This window comes from Lissotriton helveticus, chromosome 3_1 (assembly GCF_964261635.1).
Source record: "Lissotriton helveticus chromosome 3_1, aLisHel1.1, whole genome shotgun sequence".
Taxonomy (NCBI): domain Eukaryota; kingdom Metazoa; phylum Chordata; class Amphibia; order Caudata; family Salamandridae; genus Lissotriton; species Lissotriton helveticus.
The window spans coordinates 1,554,209,566-1,554,222,538 of record NC_136061.1 but is presented as its reverse complement, the minus strand read 5'-3'; the positions used below and the strand labels follow the sequence as shown (position 1 = coordinate 1,554,222,538).

Below are 12,973 nucleotides of genomic sequence, written 5' to 3'. Positions count from 1 at the left end.
CGTCAGCAGCATACAAAATTATGACCCGCTCACCGCCTCGACTGATGACCTGGGAACTCCACCTAAAGTATCTAAGGAAGTAAGAAACTCGTGGACTCAAAGCCACCAATGAATGCCCAAGTGGATAACCTAGCAAGATCAAACTTCATTACTATAAAAACTCTGCGACGCAACATTTCCCATCTGGAATTTCCACATAAGTACCAAGATACCATCTCTCTTGTTCTGCCTAAACTCAATTACGCAAACAGACTCTACCACGGATCATCTTTAGCAACTATGAAAAGACTACAACGGATTCAGCACTCTGCTGCCAGACTACTATTACATATAAAGCCACAAGCCCCCATCTCCCCTACATTGAAGGCCCTAAAATGGTTTCCAGAAGATCTACATTTAAGCTGCTTTGTATCACCTACAAAGCTATACATTGAACAGGACCGCTCTTCATCAGGAATAAAATCACCTAATACATTCAACAAAGGAACCTCCCCTCTAGATTGGCACCTCGTCTCAAAATCCCACCATACAAGAACAAGAAAAACAACATAGGTGTCACATCCTTCTCTGTTCAAGCAGCCAAACTATGGAACTCTTTACCCCAAAATATAAGACCCACGAGTAACTACCTTATCTTCAGAAGGCTACTCAAGACTTGGCTCTTACCCAAATAACCACAACACTCAAATATGCAGCATATCCCTTTATATAGAAGCATTTATTTGGACTATATACGTGTACCTACATGTGTGTATTTCTATGTATAAATGTCTATAGTAATTATGTTTATAAATGTATAGATATGTACATTTGTTAAGCAGAACAAACGATGATTACTTCTGGTTATATTAATTAATGTTTAACATGTATATAGGTCACTATATAAACAAGTAAATCTTTATCATAACTCTATCTACAATTGCTTCACTATTGTATTACAAAAAAAATTATATAAAATAATAAATTAGCTTAAAGTACAGCAACACTTGAAAGTGAGTTTATTAAATATGTTAAGTATGCTTGTAAAGCGCATGGCTGCCCCAGCAACGGGGCGTCCCAGCGCTAATGGACCGGCAGTCAGAGGGCAGGCGAGGGGGTGGCTACTTAAATCGACAACTTAAATGGAGATACATTACCTTCCTAATACATATATACCTCCCATGTACTTATGTAGCTTTAAATGTATTACTTTACTTCTAATTCAGTATCTCTAGTGTACTACCCAATATCTCAGCCTATATCTCCTCTACCTCCACCCTGACTCAACCCAAACCTCATTCTATTATGATCCCCAAAATAACAATTTCTAGACTCTTCCCTCCTCTACCACTCCTTGTTTCATCTCAAACCTCTTACTATTAAGATCTTCCAAACAAGCCTTTCTAAACCCTTCCCTCTGACTCGTTCCCCCTCCACCTCCTCTTTACTCATCCCAAACGTCCTCCTATTACTATGATCTCCCAATAAACACTTTAAAACAATGCGCTTTCTATCCCTCCACTATCCTTTTTCAATCCAAATAAACTTACAAATCCATTTCTCAAATTTATTTAATATCTCCCTATGCTAATTCACCACTAATCTCTTTTGGATACTCGCCAAAAAGCGCATCAACACCTTGTCAAGGGTAGTAAACGCTATATAAGTGCAATTTCAATACTGTCAGAGTAACTGGAAACCCTAATGATGTGCTAATGACAGAACATCTATGTGAAATTAGTTGGCCGGACCCAGCAGAGTTCCTAGAGAGAGAGAGGAATCCCACCCACAAACCAAAAAATAAAATTACACACTCCATGCCATTACTTGAGTGACGTCTGAAATCTACAGCGCTTAGGAACGTCAGGAAAAAAAACAGTTGTTATTAACATTACAAATCAAGAGCTGATTGAAAATAGTGCTTTAAAAGGGTAGGTATTCACAGACATTGAAAACTTGTGCTTCCCTTTTTTTTTAAAGGGGAGAGTACCTGCACTTTTCAGCACAAGTCTAATACTTAAAAGGGGAGAGCACCTGCACTTTTCAGTAGCACCCAGGTATTAGAAGTGCAGTTTCTTACTAGCCTATGTTTTTCTATTTAAAGCAATGACTAAAACAAATTGCAAAGGTCGCCTCAAATGAAACAGCAAAGGCTGTATGAGCAATTGGGAATATTGTCCTGCTATGGCATTTCTGTCCCTGGTGCACTGACATTTTTTCTACAGAGGCACAGGGTATATGCAACGATATTGCAGGAATCCCATTGGGCGCAAGGGAAGGGTGGCCTGACACATCGAGGAATACAGGGACATTGCGTTGGGCGGTTTCACTGCCCATGCTGGGGCGTCTTGATTTGGGTACGCAAGGGATCAGGCATCACATTGCAGGAGGTGTGTGTAGATTCTAGAGGCAGATATGTTGTGATGCGTTGTTACGAGACGATTTAGTGGTCCTCTTAGTTTGGACCATAAATACCAACCCTGAAGATCCACAGTTTTAGCATGTCCTGAATGACCGACTAACACCATGGGAGAACCTACCCCATATATGGAAGGGAGCGACTTTAATTGTAACCTAAGCCCATAACACAATAAATCTAAAGGCCGCCTCAGAGGCCTGCTGTGCCGACTCGTGCTCTTGCAGAAATAGCAGCACAGGAGGGTCTGCTGGATATCTGGCAATATAGAGCCTCCACTGTGGAGGGGGTTTCACACATTATTGGCTGCTATGTACATCATGCACCGATTAATAGTGGATGCGGGTGTCGCGAGAACTGGCTTCCCATGTACGAAGCTGCGAGCCGCTCCCGTGTACATATTCGGACCACTTCAAGGACCTTTTAGAGCTGGAACTCAAGGCCTCCCGCATTATTGTGGCGCTTCCCCCGTATTCGCTGTTGGACTCCGTCAACACCTTGCAAAACGCATTCCCCAAGTTTTTCTGCCTCAACATAGGCTCAGTAGATAAATGACTGTAGGGGAAGCGTTCAAAGTTTGGGCAATGTGACGCCCCATATGTAAACAAGTGGGTGTTCTCAGATTGCTATGGGACCATTAAGCCAGACTAGAGGCGGATATTGCGTAACTTGAACAGCAACACAGGGAAACAGCTGAGCGAAGTCTCCTGGGTGATATCAGAATGAAGATAGAGGAACTTCATAACTACACAAAGTGAGGTGAACCACCTAGACAAATACGCGATAGCATGCTCGCACCAGGTAGCTCTCTTTCACTATACAACACTGGCAGCGCTCATTCACACCCCACTGGGGGGATAATGTGATTCTTGAGATACAGGATGAGCAGGGGCAAAAACGATGTGCTGTTGAGCAGATATTGGAGCGTTTCCACAGATAATATGATGTGTTATATAAGCTGTGGCTTGCTCACAATGATAGTGCAGCCACTGATTATTTTACACAGATCGCCATGCAGAGGCTTACTGTTGAGCATAGGGAACACATCATGGCTCCGCTGTGCCCTTGGGAGATATGGGCAGCTATTAAGGATAGTACATGGGCTTACGGTGGCCTTCTATAAGACCTATCTGGATCAACTCATTTCCTTGTATAAGGATACCAGGTGTGGGATGACTTAAAATGGCTGTATGCCCCCCCACAATGCGCGAGGCCTTACAAGTTGCCATATTCAAGCCGGGTAAGCCAGCGGATAATTGCTCAGCCTACCGTCCGCTGTCCCTACTGAATGTCGACACCAGAATATATGCATAGATATTCGCTTATCATTTAGCCCTGATACTGCCAGGGTGGTGGGACCCAAATAAGCCGGATTCGTTCTGGGACGTAGCTTGACATTTAATCTCCGAACCTTACTCCACACTATTCATTGACTGGATCCAGAGGTTCGTGCATTTTTTCTCGACACTGAGGAAGCATTCGATTCGGCAGAGTGGGGCTTCATGCTAGCTGTCTTGCGACGCATGGGTGTCAGACACGCCTTTTTGCGATTGGCGACAGTACTTTACACCCAACAGAGTGCTGTTAATCCTAATTCACGCACTGTTACTGCTCCTATTGCTATCACAAAAGGCACCAGACATGGTTGTCCCATTTCGCCTCTGCTGTAAGCGCTAGTTGCCGAGCCATTGGCTTGTGCACTGCGTGAATACCAGGCACATCGGGCCTGCAATTCCTGGGATACAAGTTAATTATCTAGGCCTATGCTGATGATATGTTACTTCATATACGCAATCCGGAGGGTAATCTTACCCCAGTGCTGAATGAGGTGGTGCAATTCGGTTAACACTCCAGACTTCGAGTCAATTGGTTTAAGTCCACCATTTTCCCACTCACCCCAGGTACGCCACCTGTGCAGTTAGCATACTGAATAGGTCATCCACTGCAGCAGGTAGTCTATCTGGAGATACAGGCAGACGCGGCTCCGCCGCTATGGCAGAGGAGCGTCACCCCACTGCTTTTAAGCAGTGCAACGTAAAGGAAACATAAAATGATAATAATTTTGAGTTGAGTTATTATCACTTTATGTTTCTGTGCTGCTTTGCCGGAGGGCAGGCAGTAAGGCAGGCTTCTTTGCTCTCGGAGGAGGGCAGGGGAGGAATTGGTTTGTCCACTCCTAAGTGCACATGACGGTTGGGCCGCCCAAAACAGTCATGCACACTTTCCCTGTTCTCCATGCAGGCTGCATTACAGCCTGCTTGGAGAACATGTACAGGCCACCATTCCCTGCCTGAGCGGCGAACCAGGAGGCTCAACAAATCACAACGCTGCATTGCAGTATTGTGATTGGTCAGGGGAGCCTGGCTGGGCTTCCTCTTCCTCGAATCAAGACAAGGAGAGCAGGAACAAAGATGCTGGACCCGTCGGCAAGGTAAGTGGTTTTTTTTTAATGTTTTTTTTTACATTGTGCATAACCCAGCTCCATGCGACCTCCCTCCCTCACCCCCCGCCCCACGAGCCATGCTACCCACCACCCAAAACAGGTACACACAACCGCCTGGTCTGTCATGTTAGACAACTATGGCAAAGCAGAACAGAAACTTTCAGATGCAACAGAATGCTGGATTAGGTTGCAGTTCTCTTATGGGCCACATCGCAATCATGAAAATGGTGGTGCTGCTCTGGTTCTTATTCTAGTTCATGAATATTCACATGTTGCTAACCCGGGCGGCGTTAGAGCGCTTCTGGACTTTCATGATTCGCCTGGTGTAGGTCAGGAAGCAACCGTGGGTGCTCTGGGAGACCCTCACACTGCTGTACCACATTGGGGAGACTGGATGCCCCCGTATTTATTATAGGGCCGCCCAGTGTATGTTCGCCCATTACTGGATCCATGGCCCACGGGACTTGAAGCATTTATGGTTGAAGTGCGATGCGGTCTCGTACGCTGTTTGGAACATCAATGCACAGTCATGGTGTCTTTGATTCTTTAAATGCAATGGTATTCTCATGGCAGAGACTACTACAGCGACAGGCAGGGTCCATATTGTACTCGCCCCAAGGGCCCTTAGCCTGGTGTGCATGGACTCCCATGGGCCAGGAGCTTGGCGCAACAAATTGTTTGAATGAGCTGGGTATACACATTATAGGATACTGCTACGGCGACAGCAATATGAATAGAGGGGACATAGGATGGGAGCAGGCTGATAGTGGAACTGAGCGAGAACAGCAGGCCTATTATAGGACGCGGAATACATTACGAAACCTGCTAGGTGAGGAGGTCCCTGGAGCCTCCAGAAATGCTGCCATTAACTTTGCTTATCCAGACAGCCGCCCCCTGCTGACTATTGGTGACTATGCGCACGAGGCCCACCGGCCCAAGGTATCCAGGGTCAAGATTGAGTGGGAGGGCGAGTTAGGGATAGTCATCAGCAACCAGCAGTGGCAGTATTGCTGCTTCGTCCCAATGACTGTCTCCCTAAACAGCAGACATAGGTTTTTGCAATTTAAGTATATCAGAGTGTACTACACTTCAGCCCGGTTGCACCGCTATGGCTTGCTTGACAGTGTGCACTGCCCGTGCTGCAGCGCAGAGGAGGCAGATTTTGTCCACATTGCTTGCTTTTGCTCAGGCGCGCAGGAATTCTGCCGAGCTGTGTTTGGGGAGCTTGAGCCCATAACTGGGGAAATGCTTGATCTCTCTCCTTTTTTGCCACTCCCGGGTTACAAGGAGGTGCAGAGCGGTGTCCGACAACTAATAGCTATTGGTTTGCTCCTGGCGCGATGTCGGGTGGCAATGCGCTGGGCCTGCGGCCAACTACCGGTGACAAGAGAATGGCACGCAGACATGGTTTACTGTAACACGCTGTATGATACTTATCCCTGGGGTGGCTCCAAGGTGGGAGGAGCTTGCGAAATTTTGGACCATTATCGGGCCTACCTGACCGGAGTAGAGGGGACAGATAGGGGTATTGCTGAAGAGATGGCGGATGGTGGCGATTGAGCGAGGTTTTTTTACTCATACTTAATATCTGCTGCGACCAGGGTTCCCCTACATACCTGTACACGAGTAAAGTGTACATTTGAAACTGTTAGAATATCTTGCTGGTATAGGACAGGGTCTCCGGGGGTGGCGTGAGGGGTTTGGGGTGCAATATTGTTGCCACTGAAGTTAAGTCACTGGATCTTCAATCACATTTTTACATTAAGTTCTGACTGACCTGACTGTAAATGACACTGTTTTAGCTTTATCCACTCAAAATGTATTACTGTACCTGTAGCCATTCCTATACGTCATACTGTATCAAGTTTGATGTGAAATGTATAAACACAGTAAAAAGAAGGAAAAAAAAAAAGACTACAGTAGCCAACCAGGAGATATCTGTTTCCAGTGTCGAGTCAGTTACAGCCTTTTTGAGTTTGGTCTTGGCTTCCATCCCACAATGCCCTCTCTAATCATTACAGTCCACCCCACCCCACCCCCCAACTATAACCTTCACATGTCCTCTGTGGTCAGGTATGCGGCTTAATTTGTAAGAACTATATGAGTGAATGAAATAAAGGGGTCCAAGTTTTTCTTTTGAGTCTACAACCTGCAATGCCACATACCAAGGATGGCTAGTTTTGATTTTACCACATGGCTCTTTCTTCCACCGCCCTACAGTTCCTGTCTCTATGTCCCACTCTTGCATGGTTTTTTAATCCCTTCTTTCTACCTTTGTCGCTGCTTTCCAATCTTTCTCTTCCTTCATCTTTCTTCCTTTTCTGCCTTTCTCCCTCTTGTTCTCAAAGGCATCGGAAGTTTGCAGGTGCCTAAAACAGGCTGAACACCCCCAGCAGAAGGCGCTACATGTTAATAGGGACTATAGGTGACATGGCGACATGTTGACAATGCAAGGGTGGCGCGAGCCAGAATGATTCTGCTTGCATAGCGAGAGCTTTTCATGCATTTTGTTAAGGGCCACTAGATGTATTCATTTTGTGGCCACGACGTGCTCTTCATAATTTATGGATGTGTGATATAAGTCAATATCTGCTGCATAACTTGCAGGCTTTAACAAAAAACATTGTTTCAGGTCAAACATATCAAAATGTACTAAATATCGGCAACACGTGTTGCGCGCAGTTGAAGGCCCTTCACAGAGGTTGACTGGTCACCTTGTTGTTGGTTCTTTCGGTCACATTATAGGTGAAAGAAACAGGTGTTATTCTCAAAACACATAACTTTACAGAGTATAGTACGACCTGACTTATAACGTAGGAGCGAGGTCCGTTAAACTCATCTCAACCAAGTATGCAATAACAGACTCAAGCTGAAGAAGTTAACCCTGTTTAATATGTACGCCAAGCAACAGACCACTGGCCATGCAATAACGGTTTAATCGCGGCTTTAAAATGTGACCACAAACGTGACCTTGGAAAACACCATCACCCAATGCCTCGTTTGTAAGTTCCTCTCACGCTAGATAGACATTTCAAATACTTTTTTTTTTAAACAAAATTTCTTCAGAAAGACTACGTGGTTAATCTGTCGGCGAGGCCTGACATTTCTGCAATAAAGTAAGCGGATGCCTGTGGCGCGTGAGAAACCTCGCATCTCCCCCAGCGTGAGTGTGTGGAGCAGCAAATGATTCTGCTTGCAGCCAAAAACCCTCATTTACAAACACTAAAATGTTGATGGAATCAAAAACGCCACCTGCAATATTGATGACTCGGGGACTTTTCCCTCCAGGATCCGAAGTACGTCACGGGGCTTAAACATACATTGTAATAATTGCTCAACTCCTGAGTACTTGTGTAATAAATTCTAGTAGGATTAAAGGCGGAATGTTCTTGATGTGATATGAATGAGCAGCCCACGGCTCTAACTACAAATCTGCAGCGGGCGCTCAGCCCACCGAGATATCCTTCCACCTTAGTATCTTATGTCTGACATGGATGGATTTAATGTCTGCAATTCTTAAACTTTGTTTTCTAAAGCAAAGGTGGATGTAGTTGGGCTGAAACTTTTAGCAAATAAACTTGGGCCACCATGTTGCAGGGAGAGCGCTGACGCCATACGTGGTTTCACAAGGTCATCTGAGGGTCGTGCAAGAGATTGCAGGGATGAGAGCCAAGGCACGCTGTATTATCTCGAAGGGACTTTCTGCACGAGTGTAAGTGCCACGACAGCAGGTGCACGGACGGGGACTGCGGTTTGCGAAATCCGAGTCCGGGTGCAAGCCTTACGTGCACTGCTCATACATAATTAATACACGTGGCTGCTTTGAGGTAAGGTTCCTCATTGCTGGCACTTGAGCACTATACCAACCGACACCTGGTACGGTGTGGGTATTTATACATGTAGGCGCATCACTACAGGTGCCGTTGCTGCTAAATTTCAATGTGTATATGTCTACATGCGTCAGACCGATATCTACAGGTTCCTCTCTAATGTTCCTGTTGGCTCCCGGTGACGCAGTGCCTGTTCTTTCTGTTTCCTTTTTTTTTAAATAACATTTTATTAGGTTTTCCAACATTACAAGGCATCATCCACCAATAGTCAAATATAATTATCACTTGGCGTGTCAGAGAAAAACGTCGAAGAGTTGCAAACGTGTTAGCTACATTCCTATCCGTTTCTAAATGCGTTTGCATAGTGAATGGAACAGAGACGTTTTGGGGCAGGGTGTCACCTTAAAGTTGGTCTTGCCCAGGACCCCAAACATCATTAAAAGGGTCACACAAAAACTGATGAAATATAACATGTTATTTAGAAATGATTAGCATCACAAAGGCTTGAACAAGCATGCAATGGGTAATATTGGTGAGGTCAGGCATGTAAACAAGGATTTGGGGGGCCCTGGGAAAGACACAAAGGTATGGTAACACCGGGAAAGAGGATCCCCTAGGTGCATGCCTGCCGTTTTAGGTTCTCTCTGTGCTTGCTGCTATCTAGCAGGTCTCCCACAGGTTGCAGCATGGATCTCAGTCTGCAGGCATGTGTGCATGAATACAGTGTCTCTGGGGGCCCAGGCGAATCACCTCGCTTTGGGCTATGCAGTGCACCACTCTGTGCTTGTATCAGCAGGAGGGTGTATTCTATATTGGTGAATCGCCATAGGTGTAAACGCGCACTCCCCTCTCTTGGTAATGCAGCGTGCGACATTTGCTTCCACGCTTCTGTTTGTGCAGTATTTAAAGGTGCTATTCTGCAATCCCTGCTACAATGTCCTCGCAGCTGGCGAAGTGGCGCCTGGCTCTTGGCATGGGTTATGTATACAATGTGGGCATACATCATGCAGGTCACAATCGAAGTGGGTGTGTGAGAGACGTATGTGTGTAGTATCTCCATGGGCCATATATTCCAGGCTCTTGACTTGCATGCGTCTGCTGGGTTGTGTCGTATTTTTAAATAGCACTCTATATGTTCCATATGCACTCACCTTGTATTTGGTGATGAGGTGACTGGCTCTTGTTTGATACGTATAGGTACTAGTCTGTGCACAGGAAGCTTATAGGACCCCCCCCCCATTGTTTACCTAGATCTTGGTGTAGCAATTCCCTGAGCTAAGCTGGCATCTATTGGTAAGGGGTGCGTGTGCTGCACGTCGAGGTCTCTTAAGTCACAAGACACGCTCTCTGGGTGGCTCCTGACTTGCAAGCATCAGTGTCTGGGGATGTCAGTGCAATACCCATAGGTACACCTCTATAGGTTATACATGCATGTATCTAAGGGGAAGAGCGTGCAAGCGAAGGTCCAGGCAGCACAACTATGTGTTCAGTCCTCACGCATTTATCTTGCTCGGGGTGGTCGTTGGCTCGTGGCTTATACGGGGCAGAAATAAAGGCAGGCATACATATACATACACACACACACCCGCGAGTTCCCAGCTGCGCTCCGAGTCACCACAATGAACGGCGCTAGACGTGTGCAATATCCACGGGTGCTCCCAACGTGTCATATCTCTTTTCCAATGCACGACTGTGCAAAGTGTGTGTGCAGGCGCCGCTCTATACAAACCACATGCACTCACCTCACTTGCAGTGATACAGTGCGGACTGGTGGCTTGCATATAACCGTAGCTCAGTCTTTGCTGTAGGACCTTGTATATTCTCAACTCCGGGTGATGCAGTACCTCTTTCTTCTGGATATATGTATGTATGTGTGTGTATATATATATATATATATATATATATATATATACACACATGTATAGCGCAGTTTATTCAGGTGGTAGTCTATACGTGCCACTGCACACACGCAGTCTATGGCTGCTGGGGATGCCATGCCTGGCTCTTGCCTCACATGAACGTGTGGGAGTGACGCCCCTGTAAGTCCCTATATGCATTATTGCTCTAGTGAGGTGATGCCTGGCTCGTGTTACTTTGCAAGGCATGTACACATTTCTGTGGCTGTGTGTGGTGCGTCTCTAGGACCTTTTTTTGTTTGTTTGGCTCCCCACGTGCACTCACCTCCCTCTCGGTGATCCAGGGGCCCGGCGTGCATGTGTCTGTGTCTACGGATGAATGTGCATCATCTATAGGAATCCCTCTATAGGTCCTCACAGGCACTCACCTCGCTCTTGGTGATGCGGTGCCTCGCCAGCTTCACAACGGCGAAGTTGCCCTTCCCCAGCGTGCGCTCGATGTCGTAGAAGCCCACCCGCACCGGGCCGCGCTGGGGGTGCCCCGGGGGCTCGGCCATGACCATGCTGGGGCCGGGGAGCAGCGGAGGCGGCACCGGGGTGCGGGAGCCCGGGGAAGCGGCGCGAGCAGCTCCGGCTCCGGTGGCAGAGCTCAGCCTCGGCCGGGGGGCGGGGCCTGCGCCCTGCACCGCCCCTCGGTGACGTCAATTGACGTCAGGGCACCGGGAAGAGCAGAGGCGGGGCCTGCAGACTTTCACAGTTCACTGCCAAGGCGTCGCCATGGCGACCCCAGTCAGCGTTGACGTCACCGCCGAGATGTCAATCAGGGAGTGTGTCCGCTGCCAGCTCCTTGGCTATCAATCTCCGGAGGTGGGCAAGGAGGGGGAGGCAGACGCCAGCTGTGCAGAGTGCCTGCCCTCGCCTACTCTGTCTCCGCGCACCCATGCAGCTGGATACCGCTTGCACCCGTGGCGTGGGTATATTTTTTATGTGCCAGCTCCGTTAGCACAGGGTACACGGTAGCTCCGGAAGATAATTGCACGCGGCACCATCTCTGCAGTTTACATAACCTCTACACTGAACTGTGCCTGGTACATAGGGTATTACTCCATAAAAATGGCGCTATTAAATCATGCACCGAGCACTCTTTACCAGGAACAGCCACGCTACTCCGTCTAGAATGATCCACGCAGCTCTTATTATGGGCAATGTAGAGGTACTCGCCACATACCATTCGCAGGTATATTTGGTCTATCTCAGTGGATGCAATTATATTTATATTAGGATGCACACCTGTAAACGATCGATATAGTAGCACTAGTAAAGATGCAAACACCGAGCAGCGGCGTGACGCACGCGTGAGCCCGTGCAGAAGGTGAGGGGGAGCCCCTTAGTCTACCGCATATCACAGATAGCTGTTCATTGGCCTCCGGGGGAACGGGGGCCCTCTTGACGGTTGGCTCCCTGAAAGTTTGGGGGCTCTCCTCGCCGTAGGGGCTTGCGTTACACCCCTGCACGGCACCGAACACTATCTGTGAACAGTAAACGCCTTCAAGGGGTACTTGCAGTACATGGTGAGGGGTACATGCAGTAAATGCCATTGCACAATGATTATCCAGCCAGTAGGTCTGTGTACAGTACATGCCCCTAAAATAACACGGCCCCCATAGCGTTGGTTGAGTTAGACGCGGCTAGGAGGAGAGCCTGCCCTCTTGAGTTCAGTGCTTAATTTGAGCCAGTGGTTTCTGGTGCTCGGCACCGGCACTTACTATCAACACTATTATGCCAGTCAGCCTAACGGCGGTGCTGTCAGTCGAATTCAGAGATAAGCAAAACACCTGTTTATGAATTGAATATACGTTCAAAATGGCTAATACGTACTTCCCAGGCCATCTTTTTTTTTATAGCTGCCGGGGCCTGGAGTTGTTACACCTTTAAGAGTGTGGTGATTAGTAGTGTGTTGGTGCTGTCATTGGCAGTTCTGGCAGGGGCAGCGGGTTATGCAAGCTACAGTCGCCTCCTGACCAGAGCCCGGCACTTATTTATTTACAAATTAGGCACTGCTTGAGTTCAATACTGACAGATGACTCGTTCTATTCTCTGCAATGTGACTGATATTCGCTCCTAGTTGCAAGCTGAATGCGCTTGATTCTTGCCGAGTCAAGGCTCGAGGAAGACCCTGTGGAAAGTAGCAACCTTAAAGGGGTTGAAACAACGGTTTATAGTGTTTATCAATGCTCTTTGCAATTCAAAGTCATAAGTGGGACACTATGCAGTAATGGCTTCTTTGTCCACAGTTTTTGGAATTCCAGCCAAAATAAATTACTTCCTTTGTCATAAACAATTTACATGTTGTGCAGTATTCAATTCAAAGAATCTTTATTCGGTGATTAAAAAACACCATAAAAGCACACACATATATACACATGAATAAAAAGTCATTAAACATTTC

The 12,973-nt window shown here is 47.0% G+C and overlaps 1 protein-coding gene across 2 annotated transcripts in view; it reads right to left on the bottom strand.

Annotated features, from left to right (window-relative positions):
- The window catches only part of SIK2 (salt inducible kinase 2), a 428,969-nt gene extending 417,749 nt beyond the window's left edge, over positions 1-11,220 (bottom strand). For both annotated transcript variants that reach the window (XM_078682308.1, XM_078682309.1), the window contains exon 1: positions 10,953-11,220. In XM_078682308.1, coding sequence (XP_078538434.1) covers positions 10,953-11,087 — 135 coding nt within the window. In that variant the 5' untranslated portion in view covers positions 11,088-11,220. The remainder of the gene's footprint in view (positions 1-10,952) is intronic.
- Positions 11,221-12,973: the final 1,753 nt, after the last annotated feature.